This window comes from Staurois parvus, unplaced genomic scaffold, assembly GCF_062004578.1.
Source record: "Staurois parvus isolate SC_StPar_1 unplaced genomic scaffold, SC_StPar_1.0 ptg000519l, whole genome shotgun sequence".
Taxonomy (NCBI): Eukaryota; Metazoa; Chordata; class Amphibia; order Anura; family Ranidae; genus Staurois; species Staurois parvus.
In genome coordinates this window covers 619,058-631,795 of record NW_028318315.1, presented here as the reverse complement: position 1 = coordinate 631,795, position 12,738 = coordinate 619,058, and the positions used below count along the sequence as shown (strand labels likewise).

General features: G+C 48.9%; 1 protein-coding gene across 1 annotated transcript in view; it reads right to left on the bottom strand.

The window, feature by feature from the left end:
- LOC149451804 (uncharacterized) overlaps window positions 1-12,738 on the bottom strand; it is a 57,067-nt gene that overhangs the window by 15,846 nt on the left and 28,483 nt on the right. Inside the window, 1 exon segment of the mRNA XM_089690165.1 lies at window positions 569-1,375. Within this exon segment, the coding sequence (XP_089546291.1) occupies window positions 569-1,375 (807 nt within the window).

The window sequence follows — 12,738 nt, the reverse complement described above, 5'->3', positions numbered from 1 at the left end:
ACCTCCATCAGCAAAAACAGAGCAATACTGCATTCTGGCCACAGATGGAGCCATTGGTCATAGGAAATCAGTGTACGAAATACAAAACATGACCGACATTTGTCATGGTTGGGTGAGTGCTGGTCACATTCATTTCATAATTTTTTTTAAAAAATACAACTTTACATGTTTGTGAAATCTTCCACCACAAAATGTACTCAGCCAATGAAAGGTGAGGACTCCATTTTTATTCTTCTCCTGCTATCAATGGCCAATCCGGTCCCACACTTCATCCACGTCTTTGGTGACCTCTGATCTCCTTATGAACTGTTTCTTCCATGATGAAGATCAGCCATGGAGTATATCTGAGGTGTATATCAGGGTGTGCTTATTCCCCACATGAGAGCTGGGATGTCCAGCAACATTCATCTAGAAGACATTTCCCGCATTCAAGGTACTAATACACCTCCAGGGTTGTGTGGGACCCCTGATGTACAGGGAGACAGGACTTCAGTGAGGAACAATTCCCTCACTCAGGACAGGAATACGGCTATTCCCCCCATGTTAGATCTCTGATGTATGACATGATCTGATTTCTGTACAAAACATTTCCCACACTCGGGACAGGAATACAACTTCTCCCCCGTGTGCAATTTCTGATGTACCACAAGTTGTGATTTTCTCATAAAACATTTCCCACAATCACAACAGGACTACAGCTTCTCACCTGTGTGCAATCTCTGATGACGATAAAGATTGGATTTATCTGAAAAACATTTTCCGCACTCTGGACAGGAATACGGCTTTGCACCTGTGTGCCATCTGTGATGTATGACAAGTTCTGATTTTCGCATAAAACATTTCCCGCACTCATAGCAGGAATACGGCTTCTCCCCCGTGTGAGATCTCTGATGATTGTAAAGATTGGACTTAACTGAAAAACATTTCCCGCACTCAGGACAGGAATACGGCTTCTCCCCCGTGTGAGATCTCTGATGTAAAACAAGTTCTGATTTACGTACAAAGCATTTCTCACACTCAGAACAGGAATACAGCTTTTCCCCTGTGTGAGACCTTTGATGGGTGACAAGCTTTGACTTTTCTATAAAACATTTCCCGCACTCAGGACACAAAAATGGTTTCTCCCCCGTGTGAGATCTCTGGTGCTTGCTAAGACTGGACTTGTGTGAAAAACATTTCCCGCACTCAGAACAGGAAAATGGTTTGTCCCCCGTGTGAGATCTCTGATGTAAGGAAAGATTGGACTTTTGTGAAAAACATTTCCCGCACTCAGGACAGGAATACGGCTTCTCCCCCGTGTGAGATCTTTTATGCACATTGAGCTCAGATTTATAATAGAAACCCTTCCCGCACTCAGTACAGGAGAAGCTCTTCCCTGTTGGAAGGCCGGCCCGGTCCCACACAGTCTGAGGTTCCTCAGGATACGAGGAATCCGATGGTCCATCTACACTGCGTGGTGCCGGATGGACATTGGAGGGAGCCGGGTTTTCTCCTGGACTATACTGTGTGATGTCCTCATCTTCTACTTTCCAGTCTGGAGACAAAGTGAGACAATCCTCGGAGGTTTTCCTCATCTCCCGGCCATGGACTAAAATACAAAGACAAAGAGGATTACTAGACAGGAGCTGATTGGTTCCCCCAAACCAGGACTCCGCCCACATCAGGCAGCTTGGTCTCTGAGGAGCTTACAATTCCACCCTCAAGGGAACTAGGAAATGGCTCCTCTGATCTCCTACCAGGTCATTTCTTTATTCATGGACCTTAGTCAGAGAGTGAGGAAACAACCAGAACTGTCTTTTATAGGAGGGACAGTGATGAGGGGATTATAGGACGAGGGTCCCCACCCCCTCTATCACTCATCGCCATCTTCCCAACACAAGAAGTACTGCACTTCCTTATTTACTCCATGATTTAGTCATGAAGAACAGCGGGGCTGAGCCCCACCAGAGGTCAGAGAGTGAGGATAGGGGGAGAAGATCCAAGATGAAGACTGGACTGATCCTGAAGACCACCATCATTGGGGTATTGACTCCTCCCTCATTATCACTTTGTGTTTAAGGGTCCAAAGTTGGAGGATGTTATCACATTATTATCACCATGTAAAAGTCTGTATTGCTGCCAAGTTTATCCCCAGACTGCTGACCCAGGAGCAGAAGGAACACCACGTCGAAGTCTGCCAAGCACTCCGTCAGCAAGCCGTGGATGACCCGCCCTTCATCCCGAGGATCATTACCGGTGACTAAACTTGGGTGTTCGGGTTTCATGCAGAATTTCACGTTTGCTCTTTGTTGTAACTTGCTGCCCATGATAGAATAGCAGGTGCGGTAATGCATGTGATCAGAATAGCACCAGTTGCACAGCTCCCGATATACCCAGGATGATGTCTTTAGGCACACTGACTTATGAAGGTCGGTGGTCCCTGTGCGCGTAGGCTTGTACTGCCATCTGTTGGCATGTTACAAAACTAGTCTGGAAACTTTTTGATATCGCCTCGTATAGGGTACAACAGTTAGAAATATATAGTATCAGAATTCTATAATGTGCAACAAATGATATAGTGTAATGGTCAGGACTCATAATATTGGTGTTCGATAATCAGAGGTAGCTGAAATGTTTTCTTAACCCCTCACCATCCAGAGGATCCCCCATTCCTGACCAGGCCATTTTTTTTGATACAGTGCTGTGTTACTTTAACTGACAATTGCTCAGTCATGCAACGCTGCACCCAAATAAATTCCAGTCTATATACCGCCATTTGTAAACGCTATAACTTTCACGTAAACCAATTAATTTACACGTATTGGGATTTTTTGTTTAGCAAAGACACAGAGCAGAATACATTCTGACCTAGAATTTATAATGAAATTTGATTTTTAAAATTTTTTTATTGGACATATTTAATAGAAAAAAGTAAAAAATATTTTTTTTTCTCAAAATTGTTGGTCCTTTTTTTTTATAGCGCAAAAAATAAAAAAAAGCACAGGCAATCAAATACAACCGAAAGAAAGCTCTACTCATGGGGAAAAGGACGTAAATTTAACTTGGGGGCAGCTTTGCATGACCGCGCAATTGTCAGTTAAAGTAACGCAGCGCCATAATGCAAAAAATGGCCTGGTCAGGAGGGGGGGGGGAATCCTCTGGAGGGCGAGGGGTTAATTGATCTGTACACAATATTGCTTACAGTCTAACTTTTCCAAGTTGTCAAACCAGTTGGTCTGTGATATACCGTATTTTTCGCTCCATAAGACGCACCTAGGTTTTAGAGGAGAAAAACAAGAAAAAAAAATATTCTGAGCCAATGGACTGCAGACATAGTACAGGAAGTGACCAAACACTGCGGACATAGTACAGGAGATGACCAGAGACTGCGGACACAGTACAGGGATGACCAGAGACTGCGGACACAGTACAGGAGATGACCAGACACTGCGGACACAGTACAGGAGATGACCAGAGACTGCGGACACAGTACAAGAGATGACCAGAGACTGCAGACACAGTACAGGAGATGACCAGAGACTGCGGACACAGTACAGGGATGACCAGAGACTGCGGACACAGTACAGGGATGACCAGAGACTGCGGACACAGTACAGGAGATGACCAGAGACTGCGGACACAGTACAGGAGATGACCAGAGACTGCGGACACAGTACAGGAGATGACCAGACACTGCGGACACAGTACAAGAGATGACCAGAGACTGCGGACACAGTACAAGAGATGACCAGAGACTGCGGACACAGTACAAGAGATGACCAGAGACTGCGGACACAGTACAAGAGATGACCAGAGACTGCAGACACAGTACAGGAGATGACCAGAGACTGCGGACACAGCACAGGAGATGACCAGACACTGCGGACACAGTACAGGAGATGACCAGAGACTGCGGACACAGTACAGGAGATGACCAGACACAGTACAGGAAGTGACCAGACACAGTACAGGAAGTGACCAGACACAGTACAGGAAGTGACCAGACACAGTACAGGAAGTGACCAGACACAGTACAGGAAGTGACCAGACACTGCGGACACAGTACAGGGATGACCAGACACTGCGGACACAGTACAGGAGATGACCAGAGACTGCGGACACAGTACAGGAGATGACCAGAGACTGCGGACACAGTACAGGAGATGACCAGAGACTGCGGACACAGTACAGGAGATGACCAGAGACTGCGGACACAGTACAGGAGATGACCAGAGACTGCGGACACAGTACAGGAGATGACCAGAGACTGCGGACACAGTACAGGAGATGACCAGAGACTGCGGACATAGTACAGGAGATGACCAGAGACTGCAGACATAGTACAGGAGATGACCAGAGACTGCAGACACAGTACAGGAGATGACCAGAGACTGCGGACACAGTACAAGAGATGACCAGAGACTGCGGACACAGTACAGGAGATGACCAGAGACTGCGGACACAGTACAGCGGATGACCAGAGACTGCAAACAGTATAGGGGATGACCAGAGACTGCAAACAGTATAGGGGATGACCAGAGACTGCAAACAGTATAGGGGATGACCAGAGACTGCAAACAGTATAGGGGATGACCAGAGACTGCAAACAGTATAGGGGATGACCAGAGACTGCAGACAGCACAGGGGATGACCAGAGACTGCAGACAGCACAGGGGATGACCAGAGACTGCAGACAGCACAGGGGATGACCAGAGACTGCAGACAGCACAGGGGATGACCAGAGACTGCAGACAGTACAGGGCATGACCAGACACTGCAGACCTTTAGGGAGGGAGGGGGAGCGGGTACCTGAATTTGACAGGTACCCGCTCCCACTTCCGCGGAGTTCTCCTTCCTATACTGTGGGCACCCGACTTTGACAGCCGGGTGCCCACTGCGCACGCGCGAGAAGCACCGTGCTTTGTGAATGGCCCGGCGTCTTTTGGGACCTGTCATGTGCTTCTCGCACATGCGCAGTAGGCACCCGGCTGTCTCAAATGCCGGGGCGGGAAGAAGCCAGCGCGGGAAGACTACAGCGCTGGACCGAGGAACAGGTGAGTTCCTGCCGCAGAGAACAGCTGAGCGGCTGGCCCGGCATTCTGACATGGTGGCGGCGGAAATATCGGACCGGCCGCTTTATATTCGCTCCATAAGACGCACTGACATTTTCCCCCCTTTTTTTGGGGGAAAAAAGTGCGTCTTATGGAGCGAAAAATACGGTAATTCTGATCCTGGGAAACCTTAACGTGGCTGTCAAGAAATGCACGCCCACAGCGACTAGCTAACCAGGGCAAGCAACTTTACTTGAGGTAAGAGAATGAGGGGGACTTATTCTGAGCACTAGGACTGGCAGGATTACACTATCACAGCCTGCACTACCATTGGCCACCACTACAATCTGGTGGACTCTAAGGGTTGGGGAGCAGTCTAGCAATTGGCCCACCCTTCTAGGATTCCTCCAGTTATCCTACAAGCTAGAACCCCGGTGTCCATCACTCTTCCACTGTCCACACACCCCCACAACAATTGGTAGCTTGCCACCACCCAACAGTTTGTCTACAGACTGGTCTGCTGGGCCACCACACACACACGCAGATCTCCATCTGGCAGAACTGCTAGTTTTGAATCTGCCAACACGCAGTACAACTGCATTCAGATTGACAATGAACTTAGACCGAGCACATAAACACTACAATACAACATTCTCTCCAGGGATATGAGTCCTAGTTTAGTACACAGAAGTCACTTATTAATTTTATAATTTAATATCCTGAAAGTGGGCGGTGCATAAAATATGTACAAAGAAAGTTACAAAGGATACAAAAAAAAGACACAAAGACACACAACTGGCTAATCACTATGAAAAGAAAGAGGGTTAAAACAGAAAAAAAATATTTTACCAAAATTTATCCTGTGACTGGAGCAAGTCAGAAGAAAGTCTGCGATTCACCAGTCAAATGGGACCGGCTCCGTTGGAATCACCCCATCTATATCTCATGCTCCTCAATTTATTGAAATATGGATATGGGCTGGACTTTAGCCTTTGGTCAATCAACCCTGGGGGGTGTTCCTGTACCAGTCCACAGGACATTCTGTGTGACCAGAGTTAAATGGTCCAGGAACGGTTCTGATGGCTGGGTTGGGGATAGGATTTCCGACACCAGCGCGTCAGTTTGATCACGACAGTACTAATCACCGCCTGGCTGCTGCAATCAGGTGCCCTATAACCGTTTTGTGAGTTTCTCTGAGATTCTACGTAGGCTACAAATACAGTTTTACATGTACATGTAGCCTGCAATGTGTCCAATCAGAAGGAATTGTTTTCATCTCTCCGCAAATAATATTTTAGCTTTTATGAGAGATGAAATGGATTCCTTTGATCTGTAGATATGAATCCAAGGTGGCAGGGCTTCTCACTGTCCTTGTAGACCAAATGACTAGGACTCTTCTTTTGGAGACTTAAGGAAGGTGGCAATGTCTACATGGATGGGAAAGTTTAATTGGCATCTAGGCGTCAAGTGTGGTCTAGAACAGGGCTTGAAAAAGCCACTCGCCCGCTCGCCAAATGCGAGGAGAAAATTTCTAGCGGCGAGCACAGATGATGGAGCGGTTGTGCTCCAAGCCTCATTGTGAAGCTGAGTTCTGGTTTCTTCGGCACCGCTGATGAGGGGACAGGTCCGCTCTCCTCTGCTGAGAGGAGACACCCTCTCCACCGCCACGGGGGACCCAAGGAGTAAGTACTGTATACATGTCATATCACTATAATGGAGTACAGGGGAGCTGGGATGTACATTACTGTATACAGTTTTAGATTTTGGACTCTTTATTCTCAAGAAAAATGTAATTTCATAAGCTTTAAGGGGGCGTGGTTGGGGGCAGGGCTGGGGGAGGGGTTGGGGGGCAGGACGGAGTGGGGTTGGAGGTGGACCTGGGCAAGGTTGGGTGGGGCAACTGGTGGAGAGTAAGGTTTGTGCCTGGCTAGTAGGTCTAGACTCAAAATTTTAAGCCCTGGTCTAGAAGCTTGCTCTGTTCTTTCAAATGCTAATTCAGGGGTGTCAAACTGGCGGCCCTCAAGCTGTTGCAAAACTACAAGTCCCATCATGCCTCTGGGAGTCATGCTTGTAACTGTCAATCTTGCAATGCCTCATGGGACTTGTAGTTTGGCAACAACTGGAGGGCTGAAAGTTTGACACCCGTGTGCTAATTGGAAAACATAGGTCTGAGACTGATTAAGGAATACTGTATCTCTAGTAACACAGAATGACACGACTTCTACAGATCACGTCACATCTCAGCTATTGATAAAATTATTCTACCCTTACATGTACGTTACATCTACATTTAATATTTAGGCCTATCCATAAATTAGACCAATCAGCATTAACCTCAGAAATTCTAGGTCATATTTTTATTCCACACTATGCTCGGACACATCGATAGTCAGCACCTTTCAAATGACTTCTCTCTCTCCAGGTTCTGAGGGACCATCTACCAATTTAATGCTCAGTGTGTACTGGGGTTTCGGGAGATTTGGCAGTCCAATGACTGAATTCTCCCGTTCCACTCTAACAGGATGTTTTTCTGTAGCGGCCTGGAATGGAAATGTGCGTATGGAACCACCTTGAATGTGGCCACCATCTTCCCCAGATAAGTTGAAGGAAACCTGAGACTCCTTAAATTTGCCACTTGGTTTCTCAGAGAAAAGTTCTTCCCCAAAGGCAAAAACATCTTTGCCTGTGAGGTTTCCAGGATCAGGCCCAGATACTCCAGGCTGTGTGCAGGCTCCAACTATGACTTCTCCAGATTGAGAATCCAGCCTAGATCATCCAGTGTCTGGATCGTGAGAGCTACATTTTGGCTCAAGGTGCCAACCATTCTTGGAGCAACAGATCATCCAAATATCCCAGGATGAAAACACTCTGAACTCTCAACAATCCCAGCATGGGGGCCAGCACATTCCTGAATACCGGAGGGGCTTTTGAGAAACTTGTTTGGACTCTTTAGGTACAAAAATGGCCACACATCGCCATTCAGCTTTAGGACCGTGTAGAGATTGGGGTAAAAGCGGAGCAATCTTTTGGTCACTGGAACTGACTCGATTACCCCTTACGCCAAATGTCGATCAAGGATCGGAACCAGTGAAACTCTTTTACGGATCTACAGGTACATTCGATCTCAAACTGAAAAGGAGGAAAACCCCAAAACTCCAGATTGAGAATCCAGCCTAGACCCTAAAGCATCTGGATCGTGAGAGATACATTTTGGCTCAATCAAAGCGCCAAATATTCTCTGAGCAACAGATCATCCAAATATCCCAGGATGAAAACACCCTGAACTCTCAACAATCCCAGCATCAGGACCAGAACGTTCCTGAATACTGGAGGGACTTTGGCCAAACCAAAAGGCAGGGCCACAAACGTAATACACAAAGCTCCATATGAAAAAAACTGGACTTAGAGAAACTTGTTTGGACACTTTAGGTACAAATTTGGCCACACATCCCCATTCAACTTTAGGACCATGTAGAGATTGAGGTAAAAGCTGAGGAATCTTTCGGTCACTGGAACTGACTCGATTACCCCTTGCACCAAAAGTCGATCAAGCAACTGAACCAGTGAAACTCTCTTTCATGGATCTACAGGTGCATTCGATCTCAAACTGTGAAGGGGGAAAACCCCAAAACTCCAGATTGAGAATTCAGCCTAGACCCTCTAGCGTCTGGATCATGAGAGATGCATTTTGGCTCAGAACGCCAACCATCTGAGCAACAGGTCATCCAAATATCTCAGGATGCAAACACCCTGAACTCTCAACAAACCCAGCATCAGGGTCAGTACTTTCCTAAATATCCAATGGGCTGTGGCCAGACCAAAAGGCAGGGCCACAAACTGAAAGCACTGGTCCTCTAAGAATCTATGATGTGCAGGAAAACCGGACACATGGAGATAAGCACCCCTGATGTCTACAGAAGACAGAAAATCCCAACCACTGAATGCACTAACTCCATTTGAACAAACTGGACTTTGAGAAATTTGCTTAGACACTTGAGGTGAAAAATCATCCACCCATCCACACTGTCATGGTGCACCCCCACCCCCCTGTGCCTTCTGTCCCCCTGCCTGTCCCTTCACCCCTCCCTCCCCCTTGCAGATTCCTCACACCCTATCACTGCCTACTTCAAAGGCTGTGCAGGATGGGAGGAAGTGGCCCCTGTGGTGCGGGTCACACCTCTCCTGGGAATGTCACTGGAGAGTCACGACCCCCCGCCAGGAGACCTCTGGCGCAGGCCACTGGGATGTCTCCGCACGTCCCCCCCAGTGTGTGCAGTGCGGGCACGAGACTTCCCGCGCTCTGTGCCCACCAGAGACAAAGGCCACGCGCATGAGAGCATGCAATGGCAATGCAACACTGGGCCAGGGCAACCGGGAAGTGTCCTGCTCTGGCTTTAAGAAGGCCGGAATGGGACCCAGCCCGTGAGTTCATCCCCCACTCAGGACAGGGTGCTGTGCGAGGTCTGAGCTGAGGCCAGACCCCACAGCCAATACCCTGCAAGCCTGTGGTCCCCTGCTCGAGAAGAGAATGGCTGTGTGGGGTCTGAGATGAGGCCAGACCCCCACAGCAAGACCCCACTGAGTGTCCGCTGATCGCTGTGTCCATGGGGAGCTGCCCCTACCTGCTGACCACTGTGTCCCTAGAAGGGTGAGCACCATGAGGGTCCCTGTCTGCTGATCGCTGTGTCCCTGGGAAGCTTCCCCCTGCCTGCTGACCGCTGTGTCCCTAGAAGGGTGAGCACCGTGAGGGTCCCTGTCCGCTGATCGCTGTCTCCCTAGAAGGGTGAGCAACGTGAGGGTCCCTGTCTGATCGCTTTGCCCCTGGGAAGCTGCCATCTGTCTGCTGATCACTGTGTCCCTGGGGAGCTGCCTGCTGCCGAGTGTCTGCAAGCCGCCTATCGTGAGTGTCCCTGGAAGCTGCCTGCTGCTGAGTGTCTGCAACCCGCCTATCGTGAGTGTCCCTGGAAGCCACCTGCCATGAGTGTCCCTACAAGCCGCATGTTGCGAAGTGCCCTGAACTGCCCCTATTATGTGCCCAGATTACCCTTGCCTGAACTGCCCCTATTGTGTGCTCAGATCAGTGCTACCTGAACTGCCCCTATTGTGTGCCCAGATTACCCTTGCCTGAACTGCCCCTATTATGTGCCCAGATTACCCTTGCCTGAACTGCCCCTATTATGTGCCCAGATTACCCTTGCCTGAACTGCCCCTATTATGTGCCCAGATTACCCTTGCCTGAACTGCCCCTATTGTGTGCTCAGATCAGTGCTGCCTGAACTGCCCCTATTGTGTGCCCAGATTACCCTTGCCTGAACTGCCCCTATTGTGTGCCCAGATCAGTGCTACCTGAACTGCCCCTATTGTGTGCCCAGATTACCCTTGCCTGAACTGCCCCTGTTGTGTGCCGGGACTAATACTTGCTCGGACTGCCTATTGCATATCTGGAGTATTGTAGCTACCTTGAATGCCCAGAGTGCTCGGGCTATCGCTACTCGAATCACCCTAGCGTGGGCCGGATTATAACTGTTTGGACTCCTCCCCCCTCTTCCCCCCCTTTTTTGGGTACCCGGACGCTACCTTCCTACCCTGATTAAGTGCCTTCCATAGTTCAATAAAGCTTTGTGTGTTTATCATCCTCCGTGTGCGTTCTGTCCTGCCTACGCTTCCGTCACACACACATTACCCCTTGCGCCAAAAGTTATTCAACCAGTGAAGCTCACTTTAACGGATCTACAGGTGCATTCAGTCTCAAACTGTAGAGGAGGAAAACCCCAAAACTCCAACCTGTACCCATGTGGGACTGGAAAGAACCCAACTGTCTGAAACTGTATCCTGCCAAGCTTCTGCAAAAGCCAGCGACTTCCTCCCAGCACCCACATGAGTAGGGTCACCCCTTCATAATGAAGAGGACATATATTCTGGTTTAACTAACTTAATTGGCCAAGGCTTCGTTTGACTCTGAGCTTTCTCTCTGGACCCAGCCACCTGGGAGTGCCCAAAGGGCTTCCTAAAAGAGGAGGAGTTGGCTGTCGGAACAGTTGACCCTCTGTAGGATGCACACTTACCTTGTTCCTGAGCAGCAAGAGGAGTTTTTTGTTTTTCACTTTTAACAATTTATTAGACAAGACATCTGAGCAGATTTCCTTACAATTGTTTGGGAGGTGCTCTTGGAGGTGCATCCACAGGCCAGAACCTTGGTGGTGGTGTGCGATCCTTGCGTGCCTGACGAGAGTGGTTTATGACCACCTTGCTGTGAATAGCGCAGCTAACACAGTTTAATAGACAAGAAATCTGAGCAGATTTCCTTACAATGGTTTGGGAGGTGCTCTTGGCGGTGCATCCACAGGCCGGAACCTTGGTGGTGGTGTGCGATCCTTGCATGCCTCAAGAGAGCAGTTTCTGACCACATTGCTGTGAATGGCGCAAACACAGTAGTGCAGTTTCATGTAAAGCTTGGGCAGAGAACACGAATCGAAGACACTAGTATCAGAGATATCCCTGACAGCTGCAGCCTCCACAATGTTTCTGATCACAGGACCTGATGGTGGCAGGTCTGCACCCTTCCCAGCTGCTTACTCCTTGCTTTCTGGAAGCCATTACAAAACATGTTGGGTAATTACAGGCTGTCAGGGATCCGGGTATGACCAGAGATGTGTGGACTGACACAGGGAAACAGCAGGCTTCAGAAATGATTAAATAATAATAATATTTATTATGAGCTGCACAAAATAAACAAACACAGTGCAAAACAAAACAAACCTTAAACTAATAGGTACAGGTGCAGTCAGGGCTGGAGAGGTGGAGTGGTCAGGCAGGCCGGGTCAGGAACAGTCAGGCAGAAAGGTACAACGGGAGCAGGCAGAAGAATGGTCAGGAATAGCCGGGGTCAGTGTAGGTTGAGTTCTATCAGAGTCAGAGTCAAGCAGGAGAGTCGAGCAGGCAGGAAACAGGATACAGGAAACAGGGCACATGGGAAACAAACACCAAGGCACTGACTGCAGGTCTGGCCATTCCTTAAATACACCTCCTGCAATCAGCCTCAGGTGATGGCTGATTGCAGGAGTAAGCTTCTGTTTGCTGAGAGCACCCGCTGGCCAGCCCTGGTACTGCAGCCCACAAGGCAGGTGAGTCCCACCACCATTGGCGAGTCCATTCCTGACACAGGCTGTACCAGGGGCGGACTGACAACTCATGGGGCCCTCGGGCAATAGGGCATCATGGGGCCCCTGTGTCCTTGCCCAAACTCAAAAAAGACTATGAAAAAGGTACCAGGGGCATCTCATGGGGCCCCCTACTGACCCTGGGCCCTCGGGCAGTGCCCCAGTTTCCAAATGGTCAGTCCGCCCCTGGGCTGTACCTAACTGCCTACCCTGCCAGCAAGGTTAATTTAGCACACAGTAGCCCAAGGAATCCCTTAAGCTGCCAGCGTCCTTCCCTCCCAGAGGCAGTACTCATATGTCTAGGCAAAAAAAAAACAGCACTTGCTCTGTGCCCGCTGCAGCTTGCCAGACTAGTCTCCTGTGTCCAGAGAGCACCCAGCAGCAAAACCGGTTTTATTACCTTTAGTAAGATGGTACCACCCTCCAGTGACATACTTCCTGCCTCAACTATGCATGTTTGCACCACCACGAGATCAACCAGCGTGCCCGCACTGAAATGAGGAAGCAAATCTAAGCAATACAACTGACGAGAAAAACATGAATCCTCT